Below are 27,403 nucleotides of genomic sequence, written 5' to 3'. Positions count from 1 at the left end.
AAAGATGGCACCGTTCACAGAGCTTCCGACACGGGAACGAAAGCGTCCCTAATCGACTCTCAGCTGGACTTTTAAACTCATCATGCCGCGTTACACCAGGCTCCTGCTTATAGTTTTGTGTTTGATCCTCATCGGGGAATGCCGGAAACACAAAAGTAGAAAAAAGCGTTGGTCTGCACCGGTCGAGACTCACAAGCCAGGAAAGTAAGTCATCTTCGTTTTTGTTTTTAAAACAAACAAACAAAAAGCTTAAATTAAACAGCACTGTGACGTGTAGATATCGCTTAAGGAGAAAAATCTTGCACCACATCAAGGGAAATATTTCGTTTCAACCATTAACACCTGGAATAGACCACTAAGCACTCATATTAGTCTGACACCAAACAGTGGAAGGGCATTTAAGATTCAGTTGCGCTTATTAAGGAATATTTTAGATTTCCTCCGATTCCTTTCTAAGAATACATTGAATGACAGCATTAATGCGCAATTTCCCCGTGTCCAAACGCGTTTTTACCAATTTCCAGTCCAATTCATTTTTGAATGGCAACTAATGCAACAGACTAAATCACACTGCTATTCTGGGGGTTTCGGGTGTTATCGGAAACAAACCGTGCGTAAAAAGCAGTTAGAGCGCAGCAATCCGTTGTCCTTGAGCTGCATGAAATCATCTGCAGCAGAGCAAACCCATCCATCGAGATACAACGTGTCAGATGTTATTTTAGTTATCAGGACCGCTGTGAAGGGAGCAGGCAACACTCCAGAGGCACTGGGGGGAAACAGAATTTTCGGACTGATGTTTCAGCCTTTTGTTTGGCTGGTATTTCTTTGTCAGCTTTCTGCCATTCCCAACAACACTCCATGAATCCACAGTGTAGTGCAAGAAAAACCTGCATTTAATCTCTTTGGCTAACATGCTGAGCAAGTAGCAGACACTAATCACAGTCTCATGTTTCCTTTAGTTTCTTCAGCAATCATTCCGTTTTCTTGGTTATCTTTGATTTATTGCTGATTATTCCTCTTATCAGTGGGAATATTTCACAGGTAAATGAACACAAGTTTTGAATTCTAGTTTTACTGAAAGAGTATGGGGCTATTGTAGCAAAATTATCTGGTTTGTATCTCAATCCGCATGTGTATTTCAATTTATCAAAATCTGTGTGTATGTTCAGATCCGTGCACTCCAATTTGTAAATTTGTGCAGAGATTTGTGAATGTGAAGACAAAGCTGCAAATGTGCATTCAGAACGTGTATGTATCAGATTTGTAAATGTGTGAACACATCTGCAAGATAATAATGGTTGGAAAGTTTTGCTTGAATCATTGAAAATACACAGAAATACAGACATCAGTTACAAGGCACCCAGATTTTCAACTGGCTGTTTATTTTATTTATTTGTGGAGAAATTTGTCTGTAAGTCAGAGTTTGTTATCCCTGAACTCAGGCTCACAGGCCCAGGCTTTTTCCTATGCTCATTATGCACCACCAAGTGTCACAATTGTCAGCTGGTAATGGTGGTTGTGCTGGTGCAAGGCAAGCTCAGACAGACAAATCACAGTGGACTCACACATGCTTGCTGTCAGTAGTGTTTATGTTTGTTTGGTAGCACATATTGGAGCTGTGTAAAAATAAAATAAAATGTTATCTGTAACTGGAAACAGCTGTGATTTCTCAGCTTATGGTTCATCAACATGCTCTTAGATCAGCTGGCAGAAATGAACTAATTGAAGCAGTGAGCTAAAAAAACAAAACAAAACTGTATAGGCATCAGTGGAGGATTTGATCTTGAACTAGAAGACAGAATAATGGGCCTGAAACTGACAGTATAATCCTTACTGCAGAATACTGAAATTAATTTGAGTTGTCTTTGATGTGAACACCTCTGGCATATCATACAGCTGTAACAGCACGAATGGCAATAATAATAAAATAAATTTGCAGGCTACCTGGAACTACAAAAATAGATTAACTTATAGTAATTCTCTCTAACTACCGAGTTACCAGACTTTAATGTGAATAAGCAGAGTAACTATGTACGTACAAATACCTCTGTCTCCTAAGCCCATCACAGGAGGGGTGCCTCTCTGCAAGTCTGTTACCTCTTTCAGTAGTGACATGAGAATTTATTCAGTTATGAAAAATTACTAATAATACTCCAAAACTCCATTAAAAATATGAGTCTGACATTCAAAATCTACTTAAGTGTAAGTACGCATGTATTATCAGCAAAGTTTCAACAAGTAACCTTTATGAGTACTTGAGTATTTAGCAGCCTTATAATGTTACAACAGTGAATAGCACTGAATATGAAGTAAAAATGTGCATCTTGTTGATATAAATGATGGCTTTTTTTAAAGATATTTTTTGGCCTTTTTTAAATAGTGCACAGTGAAGAGAGACTAGAAAGTGGGGAGAGAGAGAGATAGGGGAAGACACGCAGAAAAAGGCCACAGGTTGAACACAAACCTGGGTTTCCTGCACAACAGGCACGTAGCATACATGGTCGCCTGCTCATCCACTGAGACACCCTGGCGCCTGATGGCTTAATTTTTAATGATCTGTTCCAAATCTCTTTCAGGTCTTTCTTAGGGAAAAATAAGTTTTGTAAACACACCACATCCATTATGCAGATTTTCCAGCTGCAGTTTGATTTCCTCAGTACTCCTGCAACTGTGAGCATGATCAGGTCAGATGTTTGTTTTCGTTTTCATAACTGTTTGACTTTAATGGTATTGCATGCACCAAGTTCACCTAACAAAGTTTTATCTTATCTTATCTTATCTTATCTTATCTTATCTTATCTTATCTTATCTTATCTTATGGCAAACACATTTTTCATAGTTTTCCCTTTATTTGTTTTCTGGTTTACATAAAATAACTTGTGTATACTTGTAGCACTAAAGTCAATTTTCACAGAATACATTTTGGCTTTGCACAGTTAAGAGATTGTTACATATTCTTTTAAATCAACCTGTACATTAACAGTTCTCTTCTTGTAAGTGGTTCTTGCATATGGCCTGCTGTTTTATATGACAAAAGGTACAGTCTGTTATGATATGAGCAAGTGCATCAGGACTTATTGTAGTAAAGGTTTCCATAAAAGTGTACTGTATCTGACCTGATCATGCTGAGCGCTTGACCTCCTTTTGAAGTGACGGTTGCAGGAGTAGGGAGGAAATCGAACAGCAGCTGGAATATCTACAAAATGTATTTTTTCCTAAGAAAGATCTGGAAGAAATTTGGGACAGATAATCAAAGATTAAGCAATAAATATGCCACTAATTACAAAAATGATCCTATTTTTGTACTTGGGAAGCTGGGAAATGGCAAACAGCTGACAATCAGGGAGAAATATCAGCCAGAAAACAGGCTGAAAGATCATTCCTAAAATCATTTCCCCAGTGCCTCCAGAGTCTTGCCTGCTCCCTTCACAGTGGTCCTAATGACTAAAAGTTGCTTAAAAATACTCATCAGAGTGCCAAATATTTATTATTTTGCAGCAAAAAATGAAGTGTCACACCCTATATAGGCGGCAGAAAGAAAAATCAACCAATTTATTAAATCCTAAAGTTAATGATACTAAGGGGATGTTGGGAGTACTTTTTGTCCATTCATACCACATCTGCCAGTGACTCTACAGTATCAAAGGTAGTCTGCGACAGCATTGCGATGTAAAATGTGTAATTTTGTTGCCAAAATTCAGAAATGTGCAGCCTTCAACCTTTGTATTGTACTTAACTGTGTGAACTTTCTATGGACAACTCTCTTCAACCTGGATAGATTCACCTTCTACAAGATTTCAGTGTAAAATCTCTTTTGAGTCAGACTTCTGTATTACTCAACACCTGTCTGTGTTGGTTAAAATCTTTTTTTTTTGTTGTTTTTGATCTATCCATCTACCACCAACCTTATCTTTATGTAGAGTTTGTGGCACTATAACTGTTTCCTGACTTCTTTCTTTGACTTTTACTAATGCATATGCCTCCTGAAGGTTTGTCATTTGAATGTAAATGTTTGTTTTTTAGGGAAATTGCTGGAAAGCCTGACACTGTTGCTGTTGGAAGGACAGCCTCAGAGACCAGGATGGTGGATGGGTGTGTAACACGTTTGCCTTTCATGCCAAGCATTTCAATTCTTTTACAATGTTACAATGTTGCAATTCATTCTTCACCTTTAACTGTGACTGCAATCTTTCCATAACTTAACCAGTAATTATTTATTATAATCACAAAAATACATTAGATATAATGTAGGAGTTCAGAATCATGAAAATACCAAAATGCCAACTCAATATGCTTCTGATATTTGTTAACAATAAACTATGAAATAACAAAAACTATGGAATAATAACCAGTAATTATCCTTTTAGGCTATATTTTATTGCCACAACAAGGTCACCATTTTTTAAGTCAGAAACTAGTGGGATACCCACATCAACATTCCCCTCTCAGGGTCTTATTCCTGATGCACTTTTAGTTATGGGTATCAAAATTCATAGTTAATATGAAACGTAAGCAGTATGAGAAAAGTCAAATGAAGATATAATGCAAGGAATTTTTAACATTTAATCTGGTCTTTGTTTCTTAGAACATTTACTGCATGTTGTTAATTTACAGCAAAATAAACTTAACTTTAGGTGTCCGATCAATTTTCAGTGATGAGTGAAAACATGATGTGAGTTAAACATGACAACCCCCAGTAGTCCTAATATGCTGTTTGTCTTTGATGTGCCCAACACTCTGTGGCCATTTAATCTTTTCTGTTCTTACCGGGAAAAGCACACATCTTTTCAAAGATTCTCCAGTCATCGTGCTATAACGGTTTGGCCCTTGTCACAGTTGTTCTTTTTTTTTTGCATTTTTGGCCACGGTGGCTTTTTGTGAGTGGAGAGAGACAGGAAATGGGGGAAAGATACAGGGGAAGACATGCAGGCAAGATGGCGACGGGGTTGGGACACGAGCCCGCGCCATCCGCACCACAACACGGCATATGTATGTGGTCGCTGGCTTCACCACTAAGCCACCGAGGCGCCCCACAATTGTTCACAGTTGTGTTGACCTGCTCCCATCCAACACATTTACTATAAAAAAAGAACTGTTCACTTACCATCTAATCAACAAGTACTTCAGCAAAATACTAATACACAATGTAACATAATTTTTCTTCATGTGTATTAAGTTTTATATCCTGATTACTTATGCCTCAAAGGTAAACATATATATTATTCTTTTTAAACCTTTATGACAAAATAATTGTATTTGTACATTTAATGACAAATTATTTACAAATTGATTATCAGTTACAAAAGCTACATCTGAAAAGATTAGTTGATCATTTTCTTTACATTTAAATAAAAAAAAACTTTTTTTCCCGATAGTGTAATAGTTGTTTGTTCCCACCAGAATGACCAATGTGAGCATTACTAAAACAAAATATACGAATGCCTGTCTTAGGAAACAGCACACAACTTTCAAACCGTGGTTCTAGTCTCATGTGGTGCTATTTTTTAAATTTCATGTTTACTCTCTGTTTACCTCGAGGACCAGGAGAATCATGCACACCAATATAAATAATTTTGTTTTTTTAATAATGAATAATGCATTGGTAAATTCATTTACCAAATATTTTCTTTTCTTTTACCTATGTAGACATTGGTAAAGTAATTTATCATTTGATCATTTAATGAACAATAAAAAAGTGAATTATAAATAAATATTTATAAATGAATATTTCAAATGGAAAATGGATTTAAAGAAAAAAAACATTAATCTCTCAATAAAAACCACATTTCAAAAGACAATTTTGAATCCCAAATTAAAAAAAAAAACAAAAACAAATTTCAATATCTAAAAAAATGCAATTTAAAAAGAGAAATGGATTCAAAAATTGGATTGGGAATACAGATTTATTTCTGACATTTAAAATGGCGATTCCAATTCTCCTTTTCAAGTAAATTTCCTCACTGCATTTATTTTCCTGCTATCTGTGGGATTAACTATCATATTAGCTGATGTATTAGCTTTGGGATTAACTACAGGATTATTTATGGATTAACTATCAGATTAGCTATCCCATTTTGCATTTCTGTGACTCTTTTGGTCCTTGGAGAAAAAGCAATTCAATGCAAGGGTCTCTCTGATTGGTTAGACAGACACAGGCTAGCACCTGAATTTTTTAACGTTACTGTTTGCAATAGGTTTCTGCTGCCAAGGAGACCTTTTTAAGAAGTGCTTATACAAAAGGCATTTTGCCTTGGTATCCGTACTCTATCCAACACGGATATATGAAGAATAAGGGACACTACAGTGAAATGGAGTGTGCACTTGTGGACTCTGGCTGACTACCTGTTGAAGGTAATGTGCTGACTTGGTTAATGCTAGTGCCACTGCATGTAGTCTCACTCTTTCAGGCTCAAGTTAGTTTGTGAAAATATCATGTCCCATTAGTTCTAGCTAGATACAATTTTTAGTAAGCTAACGTACGCTTCACAAATAGATTGATTTAGCTCAAATTGATAGAACAAACACCAAGCCTGCTTAGATTTATACAGTGTTAGAGCAATGTGGCTACAACCTACAGCCTTTACAATAATGATTAAAATGCTGTCTGTAAACATTATCAGTCCAGATGTTACCACATAACTTTATGAATTTTTACACTTGAGACAGGGTGATTAAAATGATAGCTGTCATTTCTGTAATGTTTTCTATTACAGCCCTCTGCCAAAACTAGAGATAAAATTACTGATTTAAGCTTATTTTTTTTAATTGCACAAGTACACATTTTTGGCCTCTTCAGAATCCTATATCTTAAATTGTTGAATCTAAACAGTGAATGCATTTAAAGCAGAACTGCACACAGCCATCAAAGGTTTGATAAAGTAACCTGAGCTCTGTAAAGTTTTGTAGGGTCCTTTTAAAAATTATTCATGCATCATATAACAACTGGCATATATATTTTGGTTTTATATATTACACCAGGGGTCTCAAACTCAAATGTCCTGGGGGCCACTGTTGCTTCTGTCATCTCAGCGGGGGGTCACTGTGTTATGTACTAACACAAGCACTTGTACTAATATATATACTATACCATATATATATATATATATATATATATATATATATATATATATATATATATATATATATATATATATATATATATATATATATATTAGGGGTGGGACTCGATTAAAAAAATTAATCGAATTAATTACAAGCTTTGTAATTAATTAATCGAAATTAATCGCATTTTAATCGCATTTCAATATTTGACATGAGAAATATTAATTTAAGTTTAGTTGATGAATGAATCAATATACATAAGCTTAAACTTCAAAATTTTGTTTATTTTCCCACCAGTCTACTACACAGACCAACGAAGGGTGGAAGTGCTCCTGTGATAAGCAAACTCCTGAAATTAAAGTTAAGCATCATAACTGGATAGTTTTATTCAACATTAATGTCTCACTTGTTATAGTTGGAAATTAATCATTCGCTCAGCTGTATTCCTTGATGTTGAAATGTGTTATGCTTGTTTTAACAGCTTATTTTGAATTAAAGACTTAAAATTAAACCTCAAAAAGGAGAAAAAGTTCGTTCTCCGTTTAACAGCTGCTTTTACACAGCTGTGCTTCGCACTCACGGTTGCTAGGCGACATGAGCTACGCAGAGGTGATGGCAGCTGATATGAAGGCTAGCCGCTCACTTCCGGCCTTTGCGGTCTTCGTGGGCTGCAAAAGACGTGGGCCTGGTCCTTCGCAGGATTCGGCCCCTAATTTGGACATTGTGTGTCAATATAATCTGTATGCCTGGAACTCGTGCACTGAGAAAAGTGTGATTAAAATGCGTTAAAATTTTTAACGCGTTAATTTCCCCGTAATTAATTAATCGAAATTAACGCGTTAAAGTCCCAGCACTAATATATATATATATATATATATATATATATATATACACACACTCTTACTTTATATATATATAATCAGTACAAGTGCTTGTGTGCTTGTGTACGTCTTTATTTGCACTTATTTACTTAAGTATAAATATGAAAGTAAAAAGTACAGGCTCTGAAATGTACTCAAAGTAAGAAGTGAAAGTAGCAGGTTGTATAAATGTTGAATTCACTGACTGAATCTCAGCATCAACAGCTTTGATTCAAGCTCTTTTCTGGTACACTGATGTAACCTGCAACTCTGACCATGAACACAGACACTGTGCACCAGTCCAACACAGAGCTTTACTGTAAATACAGTACAGCAAACTGACCTGTTTTCATACAATAGCTGAATTGCACAAAGTTAGCATACCTCAGTTTGTTTTGCCAGTCTTTACCTTTAAATCTAACCTCTTATTCCTCTCCTGTCCTCTTTCTTACATCTTTCTCTATCTGAGTGAACTTCTCTCTCTTTTCTTTCCCTGGAAATACAGCAGCTCTTCTTTTAGCTAGCAGACACACTGTGTAACATTGTATTATATTACTGTACTGTACTTTGACTGTATTTATTTTACTGTTCCTACATCACTGTTTATTCAGTGTATGGGTGCACGTTTCCCGCTATAAGTGCACATGTTGCTAAATGCAGTGATTTGATTGGTCAGATGTTTGTTTGCTTGTGAAAGTCAGAAAAATCAAACTTGATCCAAAAAATTAAATACCGCAAATTCGTCCTGTGAAATGACACAGTCGCTGTGAACGGCTGCATTGAAAACAGGTGAGTCCGAAAAATTTTTTTAACGCACGAAACATTTGCACAAAATTGGTACGGGAACCAGTGAAGATTGTGGCTTTAATTTTAGCAGCAACGTATCATGTGACCGAGACAAGGTTGTGACATGTGTCAAGAGTGAGTCACAGACGGATCTAACAGAGAGAATCCACCCAGTTTTCAAAATAAAACATCGTTAAGACTCATAATTAAAACAGAAATACCGTATTTTTCGGGCTATAAGGCGCACTTAAAATCGTTAAATTTTCTCAAAAATCAGCAGTGCGCCTTATAATCAAGTGCACCTTATGTATGAATTCTTGTTGCGCTTACTGACCTTGAACCAATTTTATGTGGTACACTACACTCAAAAATCTGTCAAAATGTTTTAGTGCAACTTCGGCACTAAAACAAGGGACGCTTAACAAATATCGACATTTTCCAGAGTGTACAACGCGTACACTCTGGAGGGGGGGGCAACACCCAGCATACACTTTTCAAATAGTTAGAAAATGTCGGTCAGTCTGTGTAATTTGAGCGCTGCCGTCTGACCGCCGATGGCCACAGCATCCGCACCACTGCACCATTGCGTGGTATGCAGCGATATGGCCTCAGGTCTGGTGGATCAGTTCAAAGGCCTCATTGAATTCTCTAAAATAGGCCATCATGGATTCACAAAATTACTCTATTGATGATATTAGACAGGAACAAGCTGTGAGTGCAGCGCAGCAGGTGTGGAAAGCAGCCAAAGCTGCCGGAGATAAATTCAACAAGAAGTGGAAGCATTGTTGCAAAAATAGAAACCATATGCAGTAAACCACAGAAAACGATGATGGATTTTATTCTACATGTTCCTGGACTATTTTCATCTATGCTGGCCCGGATATTTGTGCATAATCTTGCGATGGGCGGCCAGCACTGCTGCCAACTTTTGTGTAACAAAACTCCCTTTTGGCTGTCTCAAAAGTCGCTAGAAGTCCATAAAGGTTGAATCGAGGGCCGGGTGATGCCACAGCATATGAAGGGATGCAGAACGAGCGCTGTATGTACACAAAACACGGTGACAGTGGAGTTTTCATGTTTCCGATGTTGTGTCAAAAAGGGATGTCCTTTTTTTTTTTTTTTTAAATGTTTTTTTCTTTGCTTATATCGGTAAATATACTGGTGCACAGGATTTGTGAAGGGCTAATATATAAAATGGAGAAATGACTTGTTCTTACCCTCTTTAATAACGAATATATTGTAGCGTCTGTTAAGACGTTGAAGAAGATGGGGACAGATTACCAGCAAAAGTTGCCCTTTTTATTAACAATTAAAAGGTTGCTGTGTGCCGCAACCAAAACAAAACAGTAACAACCAGACTGACTGACAGACTGACTGATAATGACAGGAGGGAACCTGGAATGCTTGATGCCGAAATCACCCAACTGTTCAACTCAGACACTGAAGATGAGGAATTTGATGGATTTGTGGAAGATGAATTTGTTTCGTTCTACATAATGTTTTATCATGCGCCTTATAACTCGGTGCGCCTTATGTATGAAAATAGACCCATTCATTGATACTGCGCCTTATAATGCGGCGCGCCTTATGGTCTACAAAATACAGTAATTTATTTTTTCAGTGCAGCCCAGTACCAAATGACCTACGTGCTGGTACCTGGGGATATCTGATTTAAATTACATGACAAATGGTCTTAATTGAAGGGGAAAGGAAAAATTTAAAAAAGTAACTTAAAGGGCCAAATTGTATTATACTTTTGACATCAATTTGCGGGCCAGAAGCAGGGGGGGTTGGGGCAGGAAGTGGCCCTCGGGCCAGGAGTTTGAGACCCCTGTATCCCTCACGTCCATTCCGATAGTTTGAGCAGTCTCCCTCCAGGAATTTGCTGACATTTGTGAGTTCTTTTATTGATGGTTTGATTATCATTCCTGATTGTTATTATCTAAATGATAAAGTTGCTGGAAACGCACAAGGATGGAACAGGTTAATCACAACATTGCAGCTGTGTGGACCCGACAAGTAGTCACATTTCTCCAGAGGTGAACGTCAGGTTAGGTCAGTTCAGAGTAACTCTGCGGCTTTCTTGTGCACACGCACACACACAGCTGCCCAACGGTGCCCCCAGCTTAAACTTGGAGAGTGGAAAAATGATCAAACCACAAGGCTTTTAAATAAAATGGCAAATAAGAAAAGAAAGGTAATTTTATCTGTAATTTTAGTTAGTTTTAGTTAGTTTTTAAACTCACAATACAGTTTTAGTTAGTTATTGTTTTTTTTTCCTTTTAATTGTAGTTTTTATTTATTTCAGTTAACGACAATGTTTTTGCAATTTCAGTTTTCGTTATTTCGTTCGTTTTCGTTAACTATAATAACCCTGATGCCCACTAACAGGTGCCATGATAAAGCAATAATCAGTATTATTCAGTTCACCTCAGTGGTCATAATGTTATGCGTAATCGGTGTATACACACACACACACACACACACACAAATATACCTACACACACAGCAATAAGAAGTGAATGGGCTCTTTACAGCTTTACCACACAACACTCTAGTGGCCAAAATTGGTTTGTAATTACCTGTTGATCTGTTTTAAAAAATTTGCAATACATTTGAGATTTCAAGTACAACATAGTGTTAAAGTATTTAAAAAAACATACATTTGTGTGAATAACTTTACTTTTCTTAAATATAACTCATGAAACACAAAAAGCTGAAATGTATTACAGACGTTACAAACTTCCTTCTTAATAAGTTTACACAACTGTTTTGGAATGATTTTAATTGTGAGCTAAAGGAGAAAGAAATTAGCAGGTAAAGAGGATGCAGAGTCAAACATCCTTGAGGCAGCTTCTCTTGCATGAAGTCCAGGTTGCTGTTTTTTCTGTAGTGGTGCTTGGTAAACTGAGTCTGTAGATGAAAATCAAGTTAGTCTTGCTCTGGTGGCTTGTTTGTTAAACTTACTTGATATGGTTAAATAGTTCAACAACCACAGTTAAAACCAAGTTAATATATTGTAGTTGGTCACAAATGTTGGACAGAACAGAACAGTACATCATCCATCCATCCATCCATTTTTTTTCCCACTAAGCCTAAGCAGAGAAACCCAAACCTCAGTCTCCCCAGCCACCTCCTCCAGCTTATCAGGGGGGAACACCAAGGTGTTCTCAGACCAGCCGAAAGATGAGATATAATCTCTCCAGCCTGGATCTGCCCTGGGGCCTCCTCCCAGTAGGACATGCCCAGGACACCTCACCCAAGATGCATCCAGGAGGCATCCTAGAACCCAAACCAATCAACTGGTTCCTTTTGATGTGAAGGAGTAACGACTCTACTCTGAGCCCCTCTCGAATGACTGCACTCCTCACCCTATCTCTAAGACAAAGAGAGGTCAGCCACCCTTCAGAGGATGCTCATTTCCACTGCTTTAATCCGCCTTCTTGTTCTTTCAGTCACTGCCCAGAGTTCGTGACCATGGGCCCGTGGCCTCAGACTTAGAGATGCTAATTCTCATACCTACCACTTCACACTTGGCTGCGAATTGCTCCAAGTCCACAAAACACATGTAGACCAGATGGGCACACTCCCATGAACACTTGAATATCCTTTAGGGGATAAGGAGCTGGTCCAGCATTCTCTGACGGGACAAAAAAAATTAATTTTTCTTCTTAAATCCAAGGTTCGACTAACTGATAAACTTTCTTTTCTAGCACCCTGCCACAGGCTTTCCTGGAGAGGCTGAAGAGTATAATCCCCCAATGGTTAGAGCACACCCTCTGGTCTCCCTACTTGGAGATAGGAACCATCACCCCAGTTTGCCAATTCAGTGCACTGCCTCAGATCTCTACGCAACGTTGCAGATAGCCCTACAATATCCAGACCCTTCAGGAACTCAAGGCAAATCTCATCCACCCCAGGGGTCCTGCCCCCAAGGAGGTGTTTACCTATTTCAGTGACCTCGCCCCAGTCATGGGTGAGTCATCACCCATGTCCCCAGACTCTGCTTCCTCTACAGAGGGTGTGTCCGTGGAATTAAGGAGGTTGTTGAAGTATTCCTACTACCATCGACTATATCCTCAGTGGAAGTCAGCAGTGCCCCACCTGCGCTATATACCATGTGAGTATTTTTGTTTTTTGTTTTATTTTACCTTTATTTTACCAGGAAAATCCTATTCAAATTTAAAATCTCTTTTACAAGGGATTCCTGGCCAAGACTGGAAGGAATATACAGAGTTACATAAAAACAAACATAAAAACAGACATATACAATAACAGTTAACATAAAAGTGAATTAAAGTTGTTAGACTTGAAAAATTAAAATACATCCATATTTAACCAGAATATTCTATCAGTTAAGACACCTACAACCAGACATCTGTACCGCAACCTCTTTTTGGTCTTAAAAGCATTTAATGAGACCATCTCCTTCACATTCTGGTCAATTTGTAATTTATTCCATGAAGATGGAGCAGCAAACTGAAAAGATTTTTTCCCAAGCTCTGTCCAGACTTACTTACAGCAAACAAGATGTAGTCATTGGAGCAAAGAGAGTATCCTCCTGTGTATTTCTGATGGATGTATGTTAAAAGATAAGAATGGAGCAGACCCAGAACAGCCTTATACATAAGAATATGCCAGTGGACAAGGACAACAATTCAGCCCGGGCATACAACACACAGCGATGTGTCAAAGTTTTACAATTTGTGATAAAATGCACTGCTCCATGGTAGACAGAGAGTAGAGCATGACTTTCCCCTCCTGAGTCGCCTGACAGTTTGCCAGATTCACTTCAGTGAACTCCTCCCACCCCCGAGTTTTTGTTTTAGTCGCTGCCTGCGCTTCATTCTGTTTGGTCCACTGGTGCCCATCATCTGCCTCCTAAGTCTCACAGGCTAACCAAGCCCAAAAAGGACTTCTTCTTTAGCTTGATGGCTCTCTTCACCTCTGGTGTTCACCATCTGATTCTGGGATTATCACCACAACAGGCACCAACCACCATGCAGCTGTTGCTCACCACCAGGTGGTGAGCAGTTGACAGCTCAGCCTCTGTGTCCAGAACATACGGCTGAAGATCTGGTGATACAATTACAAAACTGTTCAACGACCTGAAACCTCGAGTGTCCTTGTGCCATATGCACCCATTCCCTGGCCCGAAGATGCAGGGAAACAACTCTCTTGTCCACCAGTGAACATTCAGATGTACAGGCAGCAAGCCGGCGGGATGCAAGGATACTCCCCTCCCTTGTTGCTACAGCCTCTGACGGGGACGGTCGCATTCTATCTCTCTCCCTGCCCTCCCTATCTTTCCTGCTTGCTGCTTGCTGTGAGAGCGTCTCTTGCACACTGTTCGAATAAGAATAAGATTGAGAGCAATATGGATTTGGCAAACTGGGCCTTCAAGACCACTGATCGAATTTTTTCCACTATGAGATCTGGGAAAGGGGAGCCTGCGTGTCCGAGTGGAACAGACCCGGTTGGATACGTCATCGATTCTTGGAGCTCGTGGAGACCTGTGTGCTTCTCGGCCCTTGAGGTGGAAGACGTGGAAGACGCTTACATATTTGGCTATCTGGTAGCGCTATCTTTTCTGTTTGGGCTCGGAGGATACCTGATTTACCGAGAAATCAAGAAAACCTGGATGGCAGTTCGACATCTGCAGAGGCTGCCGACCCAGGTGGATGGGCTGACCAGAACCGTACAGACTCAGACTCAAAGCCTGATGAACCTGAGCCGTAGACTTGGGGAGTAGCAGGTGAGAGGGGTTCGATCTGGAGATAAGGTACGGTTCTGCACAGTGAGGACGGTAACCAATGAATTTGGATTATTGGATTTATTGAATGGTTTCCCAGTGAGACTGAAGGCTGTTGAAAAAAACAAGCAGCCTGTTCCAAAACAACATCTGCATTATCAGAATTCGGCTCCCTAGCCGGCCTTGGCTGGCAATCATATCTCTCCAGAGCTATGCGTGACGGCCGCCCTCCCCCTCAGCCCTCTCTGTGATTTGTGAAGCTGGATCTGGTGTACCAAGGCCGCTGATGAACTTCCATCACTGTCAGCAAACTGTTTGGCTAGGAGCTGGCATCTGGGCTCCACAATGCCCCCCACCCTCTCGTCTCCGTCTGCATCCCCTCCTGACCCTGACCCTACCCACCATACTGCTATCCCGGCTTTATATGTGCAATATGCTTTTGCTGAGGTGTTTTTTGGAACCTCGTAAGGTGTTCTTTATGAACACAGTATGAGATGATTTTTTTGAACCTAACTATCCCAGTGTATCTCTTTCTGTCTTTCTGCTAAAGGTAGCGCCGTTGAGAAACAGCTGCATGACCTCAGACATCTGTCCCCCCCTGTCTGTGTTATGTTTATGCTTGTTTTGGATGGATGTTCTGTTAACTGCAATTTCCCCATTTGTGGGTCTAATAAAGGCATTCTTGATTCTCAGTCCACCGTTCTCAGTGAGGGCAACTGCAGACTGGACTCCAGCCCCTCTCCGGGAGAGGAGGTGACTCTGACTATATCTAGCTGGTATTTCTCAACCTCACGCACTAGCTCAGGCTCCTTTCCCACCAGAGAGGTGCTGTTCCATGTCCCAGTAGCCAGCCCATCAGTCCACCTGGGCTGCCCTTGGCTGTCATCCCACACACACTACAAGTGCTGGTCATAAAATTAGAATATCACGAACAAGTTGATTTATTTCAGTAATTCCGTTCAAAAAAGTAAACTTGTATATTATATTATATTAAATCATGATATATTTCAAATGTTTATTTCTTTTCATTTTGATGATCATAAGTGACAACTAATGAAAACCCCAAATTCAGTATCTCAGAAAATTAGTATATTACTTAAGACCAATACAAAAAAAGGGTTTTTAGAAATGTTGGTCAACTGAAAAGTATGAGCATGAAAAGTATGAGCATGTAGAGCACTAAATACTTAGTTGGGGCTCCTTCTGCCTGGATTACTGCAGCAATGCGACATGGCATGGAGGTACTGTGGCACTGCTCAGGTGTTATGAGAGCCCAGGTTGCTCTGATAGTGGCCTTCAGCTCTTCTGAATTGTTGGGTCTGGCGTATCGCATCTTCCTCTTCACAATACCCCATAGAAAATCTATGGGGTTAAGGTCAGGCGAGTTTGCTGGCCAATTAAGAACAGGGATACAATGGTCCTTAACCAGGTACTGGTAGCTTTGGCACTGTGTGTAGGTGCCAAGTCCTGTTGTAAAATGAAATCTGCATCTCCATAAAGTTGGTCAACAGCAGGAAGCATTGACGTGCTCTAAAACTTCCTGGAGATGGCTGCGTTGACCTTGGACCTCAGAAAACACAGTGGACCAACACCAGCAGATGACATGGCACCCCAAACCACTGACACTGACTGTGGAAACCTTACACTGGACCTCAAGCAATGTGGATTTTGTGCCTCTCCTCTCTTCCTCCAGACTCTGGGACCTTGATTTCCAAAGGAAATGCAAAATTTACTTTCATCAGAGAACATAACTTTGGAGCATTCAGCACCAGTCCAGTCCTTTTTGTCTTTAGCCCAGATGAGACGCTTCTGACGCCGTCTCTTGTTCAAGAGTGGCTTGACACAAGGACTGCAACAGCTGAAACCCATGTCTTGCATACATCTGTGCGTGATGTTCTTGAAGCACTGACTCCAGCTGCAGTCCACTCTTTGTGAATCTCCCCCACATTTTTGAATGGGTTTTGTTTCACAGTCCTCTCCAGGGTGTGGTTATCCCTATTGCTTGTACATGTTTTTCTACCACCTTTTTCTTCCCTTCGCCTCTCTATTAATGTGCTTGGACACAGAGCTCTGTGAACAGCCAGCCTCTTTAGCAATGACCTTTTGTGTCTTGCCCTCCTTGTGCAAGGTGTCAGTGGTCGTCTTTTGGACAACTGTCAAGTCAGCGGTCTTCCCCATGATTGTGTAGCCCACAGAACTAGACTGAGAGACCATTTAAAGGCCTTTGCAGGTGCTTTGAGTTAATTAGCTGATTGGAGTGTGGCACCAGGTGTTTTAAATATTGAACCTTTTTACAATATTCTACAATATTCTAATTTTCTGAGATACTGAATTTGGGGTTTTCATTAGTTGTCAGTTATAATCATCAAAATGAAAAGAAATAAACATTTGAAATATATCAGTCTGTGTGTAATGAATGAATATAACATACAAGTTTCACTTTTTGAATGGAGTAATTGAAATAAATCAACTTTATCATGATATTCAAGTGGTGGGCCTACAGGAGGGCAGGCTCATGTCACCTCTTTGTGCTTCATCTCTTGAGCATCTCCTGGCCTGGCCAAGAGATGCTCTCCCTCAAGCACTCTCCCCAGGCCTGGCTCCAGGGAGGGATCCCAGTAACCTTATCCCGGGAAGGGTGAACTGTTCCCTTGATCTTTCTTCCATAGGGATCATCTGAATCGCTTTTTGTCTGGTCCCTCACCCAGGACCAATTTGCCTTGGGCAACTTTTTGCCGCTGGACAACATTGCTCCTGGGATTATGGGGACACACAAACCCCTCCACCACAATAAGGTCACGATTCTTGGATGTGTACATCAATCATGTCTTAATCAAGACTGTTCAACCAGAAGTACAAAAAGGAGGGGGAGTCTGTACCTGAATTTAAAGGTGGCTCAAGCCAGTAATTTGGGATGAGTGTAACATCAGATGTGGGGGATAAGAAGTTCAGTCTTCTTTTGGATGTGTCAGCTGATGTCAGTGTCTGTGATTCAGTATTTCAGTGCCAAAAAAAAAGAACACTTGTGTTCACACTTTGGCGTAGTGGTAGGTGAATTTCTTGAGAAATGTAACCTTAAAAAAGAGAATCATCAGGGTATTGGCACTGATAATGCATCAGTGATGGCTGGGGTGCACAAGATTTTAAAGGAAGACTGTGCATTGCCCAGTTTGATACTCATCCACTGTGTGTCATTCATTATAATTGCATGTCAGTCCAGCATCCAAAGAAACCATCCCTGGGAGTGTTGAGTACTTGATCAGGAAAACCTCCAACCAACAGATTTTCAGTTTCCCCAAAAGGCAGTAGACGTACAATGCCAGTGTATGCCACCATTAATTGTGGCTAGAAACCCCTGTAGATGGTAAATGGTAAATGGACTAGCTCTTATATAGCGCTTTTCTACTCAGTATGAGCACTCAAAGCGCTATTACAACATAGATCACCAAAGTGTGTGCCCTACATTGGCTATTGATTGAACCTGCTGTAAAACCCTATGTTGAACCAGTGGGAAGAAACTGCACTTTTAGTTAGTTGACCAAGTTCAGTGAGCATTCCTACATGGCAGATGTACTCCACACCAACTATGTCTATCTGACATTCTTGAAATCAATCCTTTCTGATGTACAATACCAGTCAAATGTTTGGATGGGTGAGTGTGTCCAAACTTTTGATTGGTATTGTAAAGGTTGCAGTGAAGTCAATGAAAATAAATGGATCCTGTCAAGCTTCTGGACAATCTGGTACACCTCTTAACATCCATTTGCACCAGTGTAGTCAACCCTATGGCAAAAATTGATGTTCTGAAGAATCCTACTGTTGAACAGCTCAGTCCTTCACCATACCTCAGATACCTTTTCGAGAGCACAGTGCCACAACTCAGTCTTGTGCCACAGGATGAAAAAGTCATTCGGAGACAGTGACTTAGCTTCATTGTTGCTTTAAGCAAGAAGGTGCAATCTAGGCATCCAGGATATATGACACCTTGCTATTAGCTTGTACCTATAATTTTTACAACTGTTGTTAACCTGTTAGGTAGCATTTTAACTACCAATACATTGCTTAAAAGAGAGTTTTACCAGGTAATAAGAAAATAAAGCAAAAAAAAAGGTTTACACCTTGTCTAAATTGTTCAATAATCATACACATTGTTGGTGTGATACCTTGTTCTTACACTCAACTAAAATTTTTCACGTGTTTCTATATAACAAGAAAATATGAATTAAACAAACCCATGTTGTTTTGTGTTTAAAAATAAAAAAATATATGATCATAAAAACATGTTTTTATGATCATTTATTGGTTTGTTTTTATTTGTAAAATAAAGTAACAAATTTCAAATAATTTTGGGATGAGATGGCTGGTCAATTTGAGTAATGCCACTGTGTAATCTTCATCTACATAATGATACAGTTTTATGTATTTATGCAATGACATCATCACACAATGGCATCATGTCATTTAGCAACTTTTAGCAACAAGAAGACCCACCAGTAACAACAAGTTCTTTAGTAAATTAAACCAATAATAAAATAACACTGACTTCTGTGAGCATTTCTGTTTTATTAACAATGCCATGAAGACCCAACCAGGTAATCTAATATTTCAACAACAATATGAACATATTTTTTTAACTAATGTTAACAGCAATTTTTGAACCTTAAAATGTGATCAGTGTTTTTAGGGATAGGGATGTTTAATTTATTAATAAACTGAAAAAAAAAACTTAGAAAAATAATAATACCATTATCAATTTATTCTTTTAAGTTTTTTTAACTTTTGTTGTATTATATTTCGCTTCTGTGATACTTTCTGAGATATGCTCTGAAATTTGTCTCATAGTGTTGAACAATTTACAAACTTGTCATTGTTTTCTTTATAAAGGAGTGCTCGTGTGGAGCCTTTAATAGCTTTGCAAAACACAGCAGTGGGAGAAGTCTTCTATCAGAAACACTTCAAAATAGAAATGCTCACAGAAGTCAGTGTTATTTTATTTTTTCAATATTTTTCAGTAACGGTTTAGTCAGGTTTAGGTAACAGATCTACTGTCAGATTTGGGTTAAAATAGACTATCATAGATTAAAACCAGGTATTAGTACAGTTTTCTTTGTAAGCACAAGGTTTTATATATCAAACCTATTTAAGGGACATCCTCTCCCAACTGTGAACTAGTTTTACTAATTTTCAGGTTAGCTTTGGGTTAAGCATTTAGCATTTCTCCAGTCATGGTCCTGGAACAACATAAATTAGTATGTAGAAATTAAAAATTAGTAATCAATAAAAATATGGAATATGCAACAAAAATGAAACTTCAGTCATTATAGACCTTTTCTTGCACCTACCTCCACATATTCAGTGTTAATTATATTGTAATTTATGTATGGTTCTGCTGGTTGGTATCCAGAAACATTTACTGCATCATCTTATGAAATCCTATTTATTGTTAAAGTGTTTTTTCTTTGTGTTTTGCAAATTTTTTCAAAATAAAGTTTGTTTTTTAAGAAATGCTTGTATATTGTGTGCATTGCAATATTATGTTAGGCCAACTTGTTGTGAGAGAAAAATGAATAGGGCCAGCAACTGCATGAAACTGAACTAATTTCATATTTTGAATGGTGTAACTGCTGGGCCAACTGGATCCCAAAGACAAACATTAAATTGACCCAACAACTATAATACGGTGTGCTAAGTCAATAGTTCAACTAGGAGAAAAGTTGACCCAAGAAAAGTAATTAAGTTGAGCTAACTTTAAAGTTTGAATCCTAAAATTCAAATAATATTTTGAACAGTGTTTATGTTGTGTCAACTGGTAATGTAAAGTTCTGTGTCAATTATTTTTTTTAACAAAGTTTAGTAAATTTCATAACTTCTTTAGGTTGAACTACCAGATTTTTTTTTTTTTTAAACAGTGTATCTTTACCAGTCACTGGAGGTGCACTGAATGCTTAAATGCTACTCAATGCAATATACTGGAAATTGTCAGCTGCAGTAAGATTCAACTTTCTGTATTAGAAAGCACAGGATTTGATGAATTCAGCCAACATCCAACTATTGTATCTTAATTTCCAAATTGCATTAATAAAGACAGCCATCCTGTTAAAAACAAAAATACACACACAGTCCTTGATGATTATCTATTTCCAGTTCAGAGTGAATGTGTGCACTCGTGTAATTAAAACAGATGAACTTAAATTAAAAGCATCATCTGTAGTCTTTGCCTTGGCAGAGGGCTGTAATACAAGGAATGACTGAACTGAAAGCTATCATGGTAATCACCCTTAATCAAATGTTTCAGTTCTTTAAACTCTTAAGTATCAGGACATCTGGACTGATAGCATTTTAATCATTATTTTAAATGCTGTAGGTTGCAGCAATTACACTGTGTGGGTGGCAGTGGTGCAGTGCTCACCTCGCAACCAGAGGGTTACTGGTTCGAGTCCCCATCTGAGCGTGTGCTGTTGTTGTATCCCTGGGCAAGACACTTAACCCACATTGTGAATGTGGTTGGTGTTTGGTGGTGGTTGGAGGGGCCATAGGCACGAATTGGCAGCCACGCTTCTGTCAGACTGCCCCAGGGCAGCTGTGGCTACATTAGTAGCTTACAAAAACCAAGTATGATTGAGGTGTGAATGAATAGTGCATGAAATTGTAAAGTGTCTTTGAGTACCTTGAAAAGTGCTATATAAGTCTAATGCATTATTATTATTATTATTATTATTATTATTATTATTATTATTATTATTAAATGTAATAGGGCTGTTTTAACAGTATGAGCTGCTTCAAGGTTTATTTGTGAAGATCATATTTGCTTACTAATAACAGCATCTAGCTAGTACTGCTAGGATATAAAATTTTCACAAGCTAACATGAGCCTGAAAAAGTAGGCCTATATGCAGTTATGCTAGTGTTACCATGTTAGCACATTACCTTCAATAGGTGGTCAGTCCACAGGTGCAAGCTCGAGCTCCATTTCACTGCAATCCCTTAATTTTCTTCATATATCTGTGTAGGACAGAGGGTGAATACTGAGCCAAAATGCCCTTTGTGCAAGCATACTCACTTCTTAAAAAGGTCTTATTAGCAGCGCAAAGCTGTTGCCAAAATCCAAGCGGCCATCCTGTGTCTCTCTCTTTAACAATCAGATTGTCCATTAAATGATCAAATAAGGAATGACATTATTATTGTCTAAATAAATAAAGTACATTTAAAATTGATATGCATGACTCTCCTGGCCCTCCATAGTTTTTTGCTCACTGCCCAGTTAAGTTTTAGGCATCAAAAGGTAATTGGATAGGTTAAGGAAAGCTCATGGCTTAGGGTAAAATAGGATTACGATCTTGGCTTGTGCTGTGGATGTATGTGTGTATGTAAACCTGTGCTCTGTCCCCTTATTTCTTCTGTTTTCTCCCCTTTACCTTTTTTTTCTCTCTTGTTCTTACTCTTTTCTTCCTGCCTGTCAGACCTGGCAGTCATATTGTGTGGAGTTTCAGTAAAGTTGCAGTTTATAGGCTAACAGGGTGACAAGTTCATCCTACATATGCACTTATTCACATGTGGTAAGGTAATTTAATTTCAAATCATAAAGGCATAATAAGCGGTGGTTTTTCACAGGGTAGTCTCCTTGCAATTAGCTCAGGTGTAGATGTGTACCACTCTTTTCAGATATTCAACTTTGAATCATACAAAATTTGGAATGTATTTTGCACAGAATGAGGATTTTGGATTTGGGCACCACTGCTGATGTGAAAGAGCATTATGAAGGAATATCTTACTGACCAGTCTGAGTAAGAATGATTTGAGTAGTAAACCACATACCCCATGTTTAAATGGGCACCTGACAATTTTTTTTTTAACACAGGCTTGTGAAATGGTGAACTTATCTTTTAGTCCCCTCTTTTCTCTGTCTGCTTCCTGTCATCAGTCCTCTATCAAAGAAAGTTGTGGATGGAACTAAAACCCGAAAGGTAAAGACCAGCCACCTCCTACGCATTGATGAACATGATTTCACCATGAGGCCCGCATTTGCAGGTAAGCTCCATAACCTGCTAATAGTCAGCCATCATAATGAGAATAATATGTTCTTGTTTCTCTAAAGACGTGCTGTCTGTGAAATATAACACTGTTACAGAACAATAGGATATTTCAGCTCAGCACCCCACTGACAGTGTGTCAGCTTGTTTGTCTACAATTCACCTTTTGTTGAACCTGAAGTGAATGTTGATGCCACACTGACTAAAAAAGAAAAGCAAGTTTATTATTTTCACCTGTCAATGTTTTTGCTTGACTGGCATCCTTGTAGTTCTGAAGTTAAAAAAGAGAAAGAAAGACCAACATTCCATTTTCAGTTCAGTTCTTCTCATGTTCTTTAGTACAGACTTGTAAAAAGCTAAGCAGAGGCCACACTGCAGCACCTGTGCCTTCTTGTCATCCTCTGTTGCTATATAATTGTAGTTCAAGATAAGTTTACTCTCTGCCATATCTTTCTGAAGCCATCTCTAATTGTAATATTCCAACATTGACAATAATCAGTCATGTGTTAGCAGAGGCATTAGTCAAATTGAAGGTGTTGCAGTCAAGATAATGGCACTGTTACTCCCTATTTTTGCAAGACCAGGCCAGTTTTATTGCTACCTTTGCTCATATAATGATACCAAACAGGAAAAAAGGAAAAACCAAATGACCAAAATGACAAACAAACTAGCTGTTCCCAAAGAAGTGCTACCTAAACCCTATAGAAAACAAAACAAACAAAGACAAGCACCTAATCTTCACTCCCTAGCACCAAAAAACAGGAGAAAACAGTATAAAGAAAATGGCAGCTCACTCTGTTTCACAAACCAAAAGAAACTATTTACACAAAGATACACAGGGCTGTAAACACAGGTTTTGGAGGATGAGGCCAGAGCTGCCACACACAATGCTGCTGCTCAGATGCTGCCCCTCGAGTAACTGCCAGAGATGGACTTTTGAGCTGTCAGCTGACGCCAGGGACCAACCAGCAGTCAACATGTTGAAAACCAGTCTTCCAGTTCAGCCAGTCACCAAAGGGGGGAAAGACTTGCAGAGAACTCCCAGCTCCTTAAAGAGAAAACACTCAGACATAGCTGGCAAAAACAACAGCCAACAAACAGCTAGGGCCGTAACACCCCCTTCCCAAGACCAAACATATTCCCGTAAAGATGTTTGCTCAGGGAGAGGAAAAAACATGAGAGTGCTGTAACATTTTCTACTCCATTCCTGTGATGTATTTCTAAGTTAAAATCCTACACCAGGAGCTAACATCTCATGAGCCGTTAGTTGGAGTTTTGCATTCTGGCCTGTAACACAAGGGGGGTTATGGTCAGCGTACAGAAGCACAGAGGTGAACTAGAGCCAATGTATACCTCAAAGTGCTGCAGCGCAAACAGCAGGGAGAAGGCTTCTTTTTCAATAGTGCTGTATTTGAGTTGATGTGTGTTGAACTTTTTGGACAAATAAGATGATCTACACTGTGCTTGTCCTCCTGCAGCAGTACAGCACCTGCACCGCTGGTACTGGCACTCCAGTTTAAAGGGACTCACCTGTCCCTTTAAACTCAGGAGCAGACAGGACAGGGGCGCTGCAGAGGAAAGCTTTAGCAGACTGAAAGGCATGTTGACGTGTGGGTGACCAGACAAGCGGTTTTGACACCCTGGTAAGACTGGTGAGGGGCATAACTACATTGGCAAATTGTCTGCAGAAACCACGACAGTAGCCAGCCATTCCGAGGAAACGGCGACGCTCACACCTAGTGCAAGGCACAGGAAAGTCTACAATAGCCTGGATCTTGGCCTTGAGGGAGGGCAACTGACCTTGTCATACCTGCTTCCCTAGGTACATCACTGTGGTTTTACCAAAGTCCCATCTGGCAAGGTTTAAGGATAGGGATGCTCCCTTCAGCCATTCGAAAATGTGTTGGAGGGTCTCAATGTGTTCGGGCCAGGTACTGGAATATCCTATGATATCGAGGTACACTTCAGAATTCCTGACACCAGCTAAGACTATGTGCATAAGGTGCTGGAACATGGCAGGAGCATTCCGGAAACCAAAAGGCATACAGTATACAGTTAGTATACTGTAGTAAATGATCAGGGGTGATGAAAGCAGAGATCTTTGATGTACATGATGTTAGGGGAACCTGCCAGTAACCCTTTAATAAATCAAGCTTTGTGACAAAGCTAGCAGAACCAACACAATCTTCCATCCGAAGCAGAGGATAAGTGTAGGTAACACTATTCACCTTTTGGAAATCTGCACAAAAACAAGGCATTTTGTCAACTTTTGGCACAAGAAGATACGGAGAACTCCACGCACTGGACCTAGGAACAGCTAGGCCTTTTCCAGCATGTAAGCAACCTCTTGCTGATGTAGGTGATCCACTACATCAATGTCATGTTCCAGGACATCAGTGCGAGATGGAGTGTTGGCAAACAGAGAAAGGTTGTTTTTTAATCAAGTGGCACACATCTTGTTGCGCAGATTCATGCAAATGTATCAAATGAGATTTAAGATCTTTTAATATCTCAGCATTTCAGAGGCGGGAACAAGGCTCAGCACAAGCAAAATGCAAGCCATCACTTTCTGGGATATACTGAGACAGAGGTGCCGGTGCAGCATTAGACACAGCTAACGGCTCTGCGAAAGACAAAGAGGGTTTGCACCTGCATGCCATTAATGTGGCATGCACAAGATTTTCTCCTGCATTCTGGGGTGCCTACAACATAATCAGTGTCACTCAGTTTCTCTTTCACAATGTAGGGCCCAATTTTGTCACAATTCTGCCTGGAGACAAGATCCAGGGACAGGAAGGAGAGTCAAAACACTGGCAGTAATCACTCATGTGTTAGCAGAGGCATTACTCAACCTGACTAAGATAATGGCACAGCTGCAGGGATTTGGTGAGCCAATTAAAAATAATCTTATTTTTCTTGAACTAAAGATTCCTGGTATGTAAATGGACTAGTTCTTATATAGCGCTTTTCTACTCAGTATGAGCACTCAAAGCGCTTATACAACACGTTTTACATTCACCCATGCACTCCCATTCATACAAGCACTTCCATGTTTACTAAGCTAAGTGCTTTTAATTAGCTAACATTCACACACATTCATACTCCAACGGGACGGTCGGAGAGCAACTTGGGGTTAAGTATCTTGCCCAAGGATACACTGGCATGTAGCCCGGAGTAGCCAGGAATCGAACCACTGACCTTCCGATCAGTAGGTGACCTGCTCTACCCACTGAGCTACAGCCACCCCATATGTAGAATGTTTAAGCACAGGAGGTGCTGGCAAGTTAAAAGAAATGTCCCATGGTGAATTTCATGCTGCCACTCAGGATGAACTTATGCCATTTTTTTCCTGGATTATGGAGAAGGAGAAGTAGAAGAAGAATGTGATTTTATTATTCAAACATCAAAAAAAGCTAAGTTGTGCTAGCACTTCACTGATGCCAGTGTGAGGCTGCCATGCAATCACTTAGCTGAGGAAGAAGTCCGACTGTGCACCAGCTGCTGTAGTTCCTCCTGGCTTCAAAAGCAGTCACTGAAGTGTTTCTAAGGAAAGTCTCCTTTACACCTAATTCCTTGTGTGGTGTGGGAATGATTTTGAGAACGATATCTCTTGTAAGGAATTTCCAAGTCACAATAAGAGAAATGATGATTGAGGCACAGTTTATTATCAAAAAGCACACAACTATCTGCTTTGTTTGGATGCCATATCCCAAAGAACAAAGAGATTGAGTTGAAAAAGTGTTTATTGTTTGGTTACCAGTCTTCTGCTTCTATAGTGTACATCAGAGTGTATGACAATGCATGACGTTTATAGTGTTCAAGAACAGCTGTATTGATAAGTTTTCTGTGCTCATAATTCGAGCACCTACACTGCTCCCATTGGAATGTGGCCAGATAAATTCATCAGCTAAACAAGAGCAGACAGTTTGGATTAAATATTTATCATCACATCAAATTGTAATTTTTAAAAATTTATTTTTTGGATGCATCTGTATATGGAGCTCCTTCTTCATGACTGCCTCTGATTAAAAAACAGGGTGAATACACTTGCCATGGATTAGTCATATTTGCATTAAAGAGTTTTACGTCCCACGGGTCTGGGGGACATGGATGCAACATACGATCAAGGAAAAAGAAAACAAGAAAAGTAAAATAGTCAGTAAATAAAATAAGGTTTTTATTATAAAAGAAACAATGCCTTCTAAAATTCAACCAGAACACAAAACATTATCCAAATGGGAGACACCACTTGTCCTATAAGGGGAAAAGAAGATATAACACTAAACCAACTATCAAACACAACCCCCACAAACTAAATGCACTCCTCTGGGAACCCAGAGCACGCCTGTTGTCTGCCAACAGACAATTTACCCCCCACGGCGGGAGTAACACCACATTGTGCCCAATAGCTAGCACACTTCCACACAAGCACAGCTCTGCTTCAATTCCCTCTCTGGTGTCTCATTTCTTTATACCAAGTGCCCTAAATTGGCAATGGAAACACCCTCAATGATAGCACCTGCTGAGGAGAGAGAGAGAACACAGAGCAATCCCACGCACACAGAACACAATACAGCATATAGCCGTAACAGGAGCCAGCATGATGTTTTATGTGACCGGTCTTCAATAGGTTTTCTTTCTGGCATTATTGTATGTTATAGTTTCCTTGGCTGTGAGTCTGCTAAGGTCCCCTCAGGCCCAAGTAGCATAAACGTCATCATTAGATAGTGAGCAGGAGGTTCATGGTTCAGGAAGCGATTACATCCACATACATGACAATTTTTTGTGACTGTGCGAACCCATCAGCAGAAGTTTATATTACACACCGCATGCACTAACTATGCAGTATAACAGGAATGACCACTCTGTGGTATTTCCAGCTGTCTGTGTTGATGGTCACAGCAGAGTATAAT

The 27,403-nt window shown here is 39.4% G+C and overlaps 1 protein-coding gene across 2 annotated transcripts in view; it reads left to right on the top strand.

Annotated features, from left to right (window-relative positions):
• LOC115774860 (gamma-aminobutyric acid receptor subunit rho-2-like) overlaps positions 1-27,403 on the top strand; it is a 46,411-nt gene continuing 19,008 nt past the window's right edge. The window contains exons 1-3 of one of the 2 annotated variants that reach the window (XM_030722321.1): positions 1-204; positions 4,024-4,092; positions 22,382-22,488. In XM_030722321.1, the coding sequence (XP_030578181.1) occupies positions 83-204; positions 4,024-4,092; positions 22,382-22,488 (298 nt within the window). In that variant the 5' untranslated portion in view covers positions 1-82. Of the gene's footprint in view, positions 205-4,023; positions 4,093-12,737; positions 12,829-22,381; positions 22,489-27,403 lie in introns of those variants that run through there. The other variant, XM_030722322.1, reaches the window with a different exon arrangement.

The sequence above is a fragment of the Archocentrus centrarchus genome, chromosome 24, assembly GCF_007364275.1.
Source record: "Archocentrus centrarchus isolate MPI-CPG fArcCen1 chromosome 24, fArcCen1, whole genome shotgun sequence".
In the NCBI taxonomy this organism is placed as follows: domain Eukaryota; kingdom Metazoa; phylum Chordata; class Actinopteri; order Cichliformes; family Cichlidae; genus Archocentrus; species Archocentrus centrarchus.
This window is presented reverse-complemented; position numbering and strand designations above follow the sequence as displayed.